General features: G+C 40.9%; 1 protein-coding gene across 1 annotated transcript; it reads right to left on the bottom strand.

The window, feature by feature from the left end:
- Positions 1 to 6,066: 6,066 nt before the first annotated feature.
- On the bottom strand, positions 6,067 to 7,037 carry LOC102025790 (GTP-binding nuclear protein Ran-like). The gene has a single exon (XM_005402460.2). It carries the CDS (start codon positions 6,977 to 6,979, stop codon positions 6,329 to 6,331), a length of 651 nt encoding a protein of 216 aa, XP_005402517.1. The 5' UTR covers positions 6,980 to 7,037; the 3' UTR covers positions 6,067 to 6,328.
- Positions 7,038 to 7,462: the final 425 nt, after the last annotated feature.

Genomic DNA, 7,462 nt, shown 5'->3' with positions numbered 1-7,462 from the left:
TCTTTTACCTATTTTTAATTGGATATTTTGGGGGTTGCAAGCTTTGAACCCAGAACCTTCTCACTGAGCTACATCCCTAGCCCCCGTTTTACTTTTTAATTTGAGACAAGATCTTGCTAAATTGCTCAGGCAAAATTCAAACTTGTGATCATCCTGCCTCACCCTTCCCAAGTGATGGAATTACAGGTGTGCACCACAATGCCCAGCTCAATTGGATATTTAATTTTTATTGCTTTGCTATTGAGTTGTATGAGTTCCTTATTTTTTTTGGATATTATCATGTTACCAATTATTTTCTCCCAAACTACAGATTGCCTTTTCATTTTGTTAATTATTTCCTTTGCATAAACTTCTTAGTTTGATGTTCTTCAACTTATTTATTTTCACTTTATTGCCTGTGCTTTTGGCATCCTAAAGGAAAAAAAAATAGCTGCAGGTGGTGGTGCACATCTGTAATCCCCTGGTATTTTGAGAGACTGAGGCAGGATGATTGCAAGTTCAAGGCCAGTCGGGGCAATTTAAAGAATTAGTGAGACCTTGTCTCAAAATAAAAACTGAAAGAAGGCTTGTGATTCCTTGTGAATTTTAGAGGTCTTTTTTTTCAATTTCTATAAAAATGCCATTGGAATTTTGGTAGGAATTACATTGAACTTGTAGATTCCTTCGGGTAGCATGGGGAGTTTAACAGTACTAATTCTTCTATTTCATGAACATGGAATTTCTGTTTGTTTGTGTCTTCAATTCTTTTAGCAATGCTTTATAGTTTTCAGTGAATACATTTTTCACTTCCTTGGCTAAATTTATTCTGAGGTATTTTATTCTCTTTGTTGCCTTTATAAATGAAATTTTTGCTTTCATTTCTTTTTGTATTTTTTCCCTGTTTATGCAGGGAATTGAACTCAGAACCTTGAGTGCACCAGGCAAACACACTACCACTAAATTACATCCTTAACTTCCCTTGATTTCTTTTCTAGGTAATACATCATTAGTGTACAGGAATCCTATCAATTTTTTTGTGCTTTATTTGTGTGAAATATCTTAACTATGGTCCAAAGAAAGTTAGTAATACCTGCACTAAGAGAGGAAAACTGTGAGAATGATGATAGAGTTAATGAAAGAAATCATTGCAAAATTTGTTAAAGTCCTGGAAAAATGAATTTATAAATGAATGTTTGGGCTCTGCCTCTTTGGTTTTCTGTTATTTATTTTCTATTATTGGTACATTTTAGATATACATAATGATCACATTCATGGCAGGGAATTTGTACCTGTACATGATATATCTTGATTCTTCTTTTTTTCCCATTTCTCTACCCTTCCTTCAATCCCTCCTCCCCTCCTTATTTGCAAAAATTTTTCTATGTTTATTTTTGTGGCATTCCTTGTGGAATCCAACAGGTCAATGTCTGCTCAGGGTGTCTTGGGAGGTGGAAGACTGCTAACTCTGAGGAGTTGAACCGTCTTGAAGACAAGACGTTTGGCCAGCTCCCTCAGAGAGGGACCTGATGGGAGATGGGGTGGGGGCGGGGGAAAAGGAAGCTCCCTAGGGGACAATCAGATAAAAGTTAATTATTCAGCCAATCTGTCACCGTGACTTGCTTGCCTGCCTTGTTACCTGAAACAAACATCTGCCCTCAGCAAAACTCTGCCTTTGTTGCTCCTCAATAAATCTAGGGGTTTGAGTCAGTTCAAGGCTTCACTCCATTCTGTGAGGTCCCCTGCTCCTCGCCCCCTCATAAAAGATATTCTCTGTCTCTTGCATCTTCATTCATCTAACAGGGTTTGCTTTCCTGAGTTTGTTTATTATGGAAAGTCAGTCTGATATAGGCAAAATGCTTTCTCTGTTGTCTTTCAGTTTCTATTTTCATGGAATATTTCTTACCTCCCTTCTTGATTTCAGTATATGTGTGCCCTTCAAGCAGATGGGAGTCTCTGGTAGGCAGTTGACAGTTCTAAGTCTTGTTTTAAAAATCTATACAGCCACTCTTTTTTAAAAAAATTAGGGCACTTATTCTGTTTATATTTCAAGTATTTATTGATAAGTGAGGTCGTACTAGTGACATTTTGTTCATGGTGGTCTTTCCGTTCTTCAGTTCCTTTGCTATTTTCTTTGTTTTTTGCTGATTTCCTGTGTGGTTTGTTAATTTTCTGATGTGGGGGTGCTTTGATTTCTTTCTCTTTATTCTTTGTAAGTCTACTGTGGACTTTTGCTTTCTGATTACCTTGAAGCTTACATAAAAGCTCATACAGTTATAAGGGTATATTTAAGCTAATAACAATTTAATTGTAATCACAAACAAAACTCTATACTTTTTTTCCACACACACATTTTCTATTTTTGATGTCACAATTTACATTTTTCATTGTTTGTCCATTAGAAAGTTATTGTAACTACCATTGTTTTTTTTTTTTAACAGTTTTGTCTTTTCATTTTACAGTGAATGACAAGGGCTTTACCCCGGCTATGGTTAGAGTTCCAGCGTATTTTAGTTTGACCACATATTTACCTTTACCAGTGAGTCTTAACCTTTCATGTGTGCTTTCACGTTACTAATTATCATCCTTTCATCTCAGTTTGAAAAAACTGTCTTTAGCATTTCTTGTTGGACAGGTCTAGTGGTGATAAACTCCCTCAGCTTTTATTTGTCTGGGAGAGCCTTGTCCCTTTTCCTTTCTGAGGGATACTTTTACTGAGTAAAGTACTCTTAGTTGGCAGGGTTTTTTTTTTTTTCATTTAGCACGTTGAATGTTGTGTACTACTCTTGCTTGAGCAATGAGGCTTTGACTGCGAAATCCACTGACAATTTTTAAGGTGGACGCTTTCTCTTCTATGTGACTTGTCTCTTTACTCATGCTGCTTTTAAAATTCATTTCATCTTTCGTTTTTGTCAGTTTGATTATATGGTGTCTCGATGAAAACTTCTTTAGGTTGAACCTGTTTGGCCAACCTTTGAATGTCCTTTACCTCGATGATTGTATCTCTCTTCAGACTGGGAAAGTTTTCAGTTATCCCTTCTTTAGATACATTTCTGTTCAACGCTGATCCCCTTCCAGAATTCCCATAATCTGTAAATTAATTCTCTTAATGATATCCCATAACTCCTGTGGGCTTACTCATTCCTTTTCATTCTTTTGGTTGTTGTCATCATATTTTGCTTTTCTCTAACTGGAAAATTTTAAATAACATGTCTTCAGGTTCGCATATTCCTTTATCCTTATCAAGTCTGCTGTTGACATTGCTTATTGCATTTTTTTCATTCCATTCATTGCATTTTTCAACTGTATAATTCGTAGGCTTGTGTTTGTTTGTTTGTTTTGAATCCTGTTTCTTTCTTGCCCTTTTTGTTTTGTTCATACATTGCTTTATGTATTTTGTTGAATTGTGATTCTCTGTTCTTACCTTCTTTTTGTGGTATTGGAGCTTAAACCCAGGGCTTTATACATGATAGGCAAGTGCATTACCACTGAGTTACGTCTCTCAGTTCTCTATTTTATTTTATAGCTTGCTAAACTTTTAAAAACAATGATTTTTAATTCCTCATCAAGCACTTCGTAGGTCTCCAATTTTCTGGGTCAGTTATTAGAATATTATTACGCTCCTTTAGCAGGGTTATGTTTCCTTGGTTTTTCATGTTCTTTAAAGGCTTTCACTGTTGTTTTTGCATTTGAAGTAGCTTCCTCCTTCAGTCTTGCTAACATTAGAGAAAAATATCTTCACAGTTCAGTGCACCTAGGGATTCTGAGCCTGTCTCAGACCTTTTCTATGAATGCTGTGCACCTATTGTTACTTCTTTTGCGGGGAGAGGTTCCTTTTGTTTTCTCAGTAGTGGTTCCTTGAAATTCTCTAGTGTGAGTGCCTGGTCCAATCTTGCAGAGTTGGATTGGCTGTCTGGATGTGTTCACAAGCCATCTACAGAAGTTCACACTTGCCATCCAGAGGGTGTGCATGGGGGGCCAGCCCCAGAGTGGGAGAGGAGAGGTACGTGGAACATTTGGGGTGCCTGTGGGTTACCTGAGTGGACCCTTAAGTGAAGCATCATGAGCTCCTGACAGGAGACCTTTCTGATGGAGTTTACAGTGCAAAGCAGAGGCAAATACGATTCATGGCCCTTTGTTGGGTTCTGAGCCCTGGTTAATGTGAGCCTTTGCCTCTTTTTCTGCTCACCCTCTTCTACAGACTCAGCTGTGCCAATCTCTACAGGATTCTCAGTGGTGCAAGAAAGAAGGGGATCTCTTACATGGCATCGTATATGGCGGAGGAAGCAAGGCATCTGCTCACTATGCATTCATTCTTCAGGCTGAGAGGCCCTCTCTGCACTGAGCTGTGCTGTCTTGGGGAAAGGGTGACACAAATAAAGTGAAATCATTCTTACACTTCTCAGTACACCTGTCCTCTGGTGTTTTTGCTCCAGCTGTGTGCTGGAACTTCTCCAGTAGAGGACTCGCAGCCTCCCACACAGGTCCTCATGTCAGTGGGTTTCTATCAGAATCAGTGCTCTTTTAAACTTATTTTTTAGTTTATTAGTACCTGTTTTCAGTTCATATAGTTTATAGTCATGTTGGGGAGTGGTTACATGTACATACCACACCTTGTTTCTTTTTTTAAAATACAATATAGGACACACAACTTATAGGATTATTTTATAATATTCACTCAGTCATATATAAAGAAAGTATAGGAAATCTGTCCACACACTGAAGACCCAAAGAATCTAGCTGAGGCCTGAATCCCATGGCAATATCCCGCATGAATCCAGCTGAAGACCTAGAGCCCATAACAATGCCTCCCATGAGTCCAATTGGAGGCCAAGAGCCCATAACAATGTCTCATGCAGGCATGTTTCAAGGATGTGTGCTCAAGGAAGGCCTACAGGTCAGGGGTGGAAGCTAGAAAGTCTGTGTCAACAGGATGAAGGATCTGCGTCAGCAGGTTGAGAGATCTGCACTGGAGCAGGGAAGCAATGCTCAAAGTAAGAACTAGAGCTCCGTTGAAATGTACTACAGCCATCCTCAGTGACAACGAGGTCCCTAGCTCCTGCGTTGATGAGAACAGCTGAGTCTATATCAGGAAAGCTAGCATGACAACTTCTCCAGGACACTGAACAGTGCACCATCTTCCCCTCTGGAGCCAGGAAGCAATACTCAAAGTAAGGACCGGGCCTCCCCCAAAGTGAACCATAGCCATTCTCAGCAGCAACAAGGTCTTGAGTACCTGCGGTGTTTAAAATAGCTGCATTCGGGGCTGCGGATTTAGCTCAGCGGCAAAAGCGCCTGGCTGGCAAGCGCAAGGTCATGAGTTCGGTTCCTGGTACCGGAGAAAAACCAAAAAAAAAAAAAAAAAATAGCTGCATTCATATCAGGAAAGACAACATGACATGGTCCTCCAAGAAAACCAACACCTCCCAATAGCTTCTCTTCTTCTTCAGTTCTGCCTCTTATACTGCCAACAACAATCCTCAGGTCTCCCACACCCAGCACCATGCTGGTTCAGTTCACCTGGATGTTACAAGTTGACCACCAGTTGTCAGTCTACCACATCTTCCCTCCTGCTCCCTCTCCCCTCCTCCAATTCCCCTATCCCACCTTTCATTCATGCTGATATTAATCTTAGCTCATGTTATAGCGTATAATGTTTGTATTGATTGAGGTGATTAGGTTTCTGTACATGATGTATTCTTATTCCACTTATTTCCCCTTCCCCTCTTCCTCACCCCTTATGTTTTTTCCTTTGGCCTACTTTCCTATTTTAACAAAAAAAAAAATTAAAAAAAGAAATAAACATGCTGTGTGATACGTACATGTAACCATTCCTCCAGACGATTGTAAATGACATGAACTACAAACATGTATGAATAAATTTTTTTTTAAAAGATCCATCTCCTTTACCTCTTTAATCCACATTCTTGACATCACTTCTGTACCTCATAAACTTTGCTTGAATGCCAGATACTTGGAATTTTGTGGGTTTATTTATTTATTTATTTTGTGATATTTGAAATACAACTTTATTCTGATTCTAAACGAAAAGGAATGGGAATGACAGTAACAAGATTTCACCACTGAATATTGTGATGTGACTGTAGCAGTCTTATATTTGAAACTCAAGAAGGAAAACAACTGTGTTCCAAACAGCTAAATATGCAGGTCCAAAAAATGAAGGTTTAACTGCCACATTCACTCCGAAACCCATTCATCTCCTTCAGCATCCCAAAGATGAAGCACACGTCTGCTTAGCTAGATAACAAAGTGGCACACACGCGGCACCGCTGACATCACAGGACAGTTGCCTATAAAACTAGACTTCTGACGCCCGCCCAGCTTGACGTCCTCACAGGTCGTCATCCTCATCCGGGAGACCAGTGGTCTGAGCAACCTCTAAGTCGTGCTCATACTGCGCTGTCAAGGCTGGGTCCACGACGACTTCCGGTGGGGCAAGAGCGGGCATGGCGACGAACTCCAAGTTCGGGTCTCGGATGAGCTTTCTGGCGAGCCAGACGAAGGGCTTCTCAAAGTTGTAGTTACTTTTGGCAGAAATATCGTAGTACTGCAGATTCTTCTTTCGGTGAAAGACAACCGATTTTGCCTTCACTTTCCTGTCCTTAATGTCCACTTTGTTGCCACACAACACAGTGGGGATGTTCTCACACGCTCGCACCAGATCTCTATGCCAGTTAGGCACGTTCTTGTAGGTAACTCTGGATGTCACGTCAAACATGATAATAGCACGCTGAGCCTGGATGTAGTAGCCGTCGCGCAGCCCGCCGAACTTCTCCTGGCCGGCCATGTCCCACACGTTGAACTTGATGGGGCCCCGGTTGGTGTGGAACACGAGCGAGTGCACCTCCACGCCCAGCGTGGCCACGTACTTCTTCTCGAACTCGCCCGTCAAGTGGCGCTTCACGAACGTGGTCTTGCTGGTGCCGCCGTCGCCCACCAGCACGAGCTTGAACTGGACCTGCGGCTCTCCCTGCGCGGCCATCGCGGCGATCCTTCCAGAAGCGTCTCCGCGCCCGTCCGACTGAGGCTGGAAAGATGGCGCGAATTTTGTGGGTTTAATGCTGGATTTTTTTTTATTCTTTTAAACATTTTTGGGCTTTGTTCTCAGACACAGTTAAATTACTTGAAATGAATTTGATTCTTTCAAAGTTTGCCTCTATGCTTAGTTAGGTGAAGAACAGCCTTTAGCCAAAGGCTAGTTCTGGGGAGTGTTCAGCTTGATCTGTTATGGTCGTCTTACCCTCGCCTCATGGAGTTTTCTCATACAAATTGCTGTAGAGTGAATGTGTATTCTCCAAAGTTCATAAAAGGAAGGCCTAACCTTTGATGGTATTCAAAGGCAGGGCCTTTGGAAGGTGATTAGGGTGAAATTAGGTCATGAAAGTAAGGTCCTCATGATGGGATTAATTACTGTACAAAAAGAGAAGACATCATCTCTCTCCCTCTTTCTCTCTCTCTCTCTTTC

Source organism: Chinchilla lanigera, unplaced genomic scaffold, assembly GCF_000276665.1.
Source record: "Chinchilla lanigera isolate Chin_1 unplaced genomic scaffold, ChiLan1.0 scaffold00079, whole genome shotgun sequence".
NCBI classification, from domain to species: domain Eukaryota; kingdom Metazoa; phylum Chordata; class Mammalia; order Rodentia; family Chinchillidae; genus Chinchilla; species Chinchilla lanigera.
Note: the sequence above shows the minus strand (reverse complement) of the source record. Positions and strands in the feature narration are given on the sequence as shown.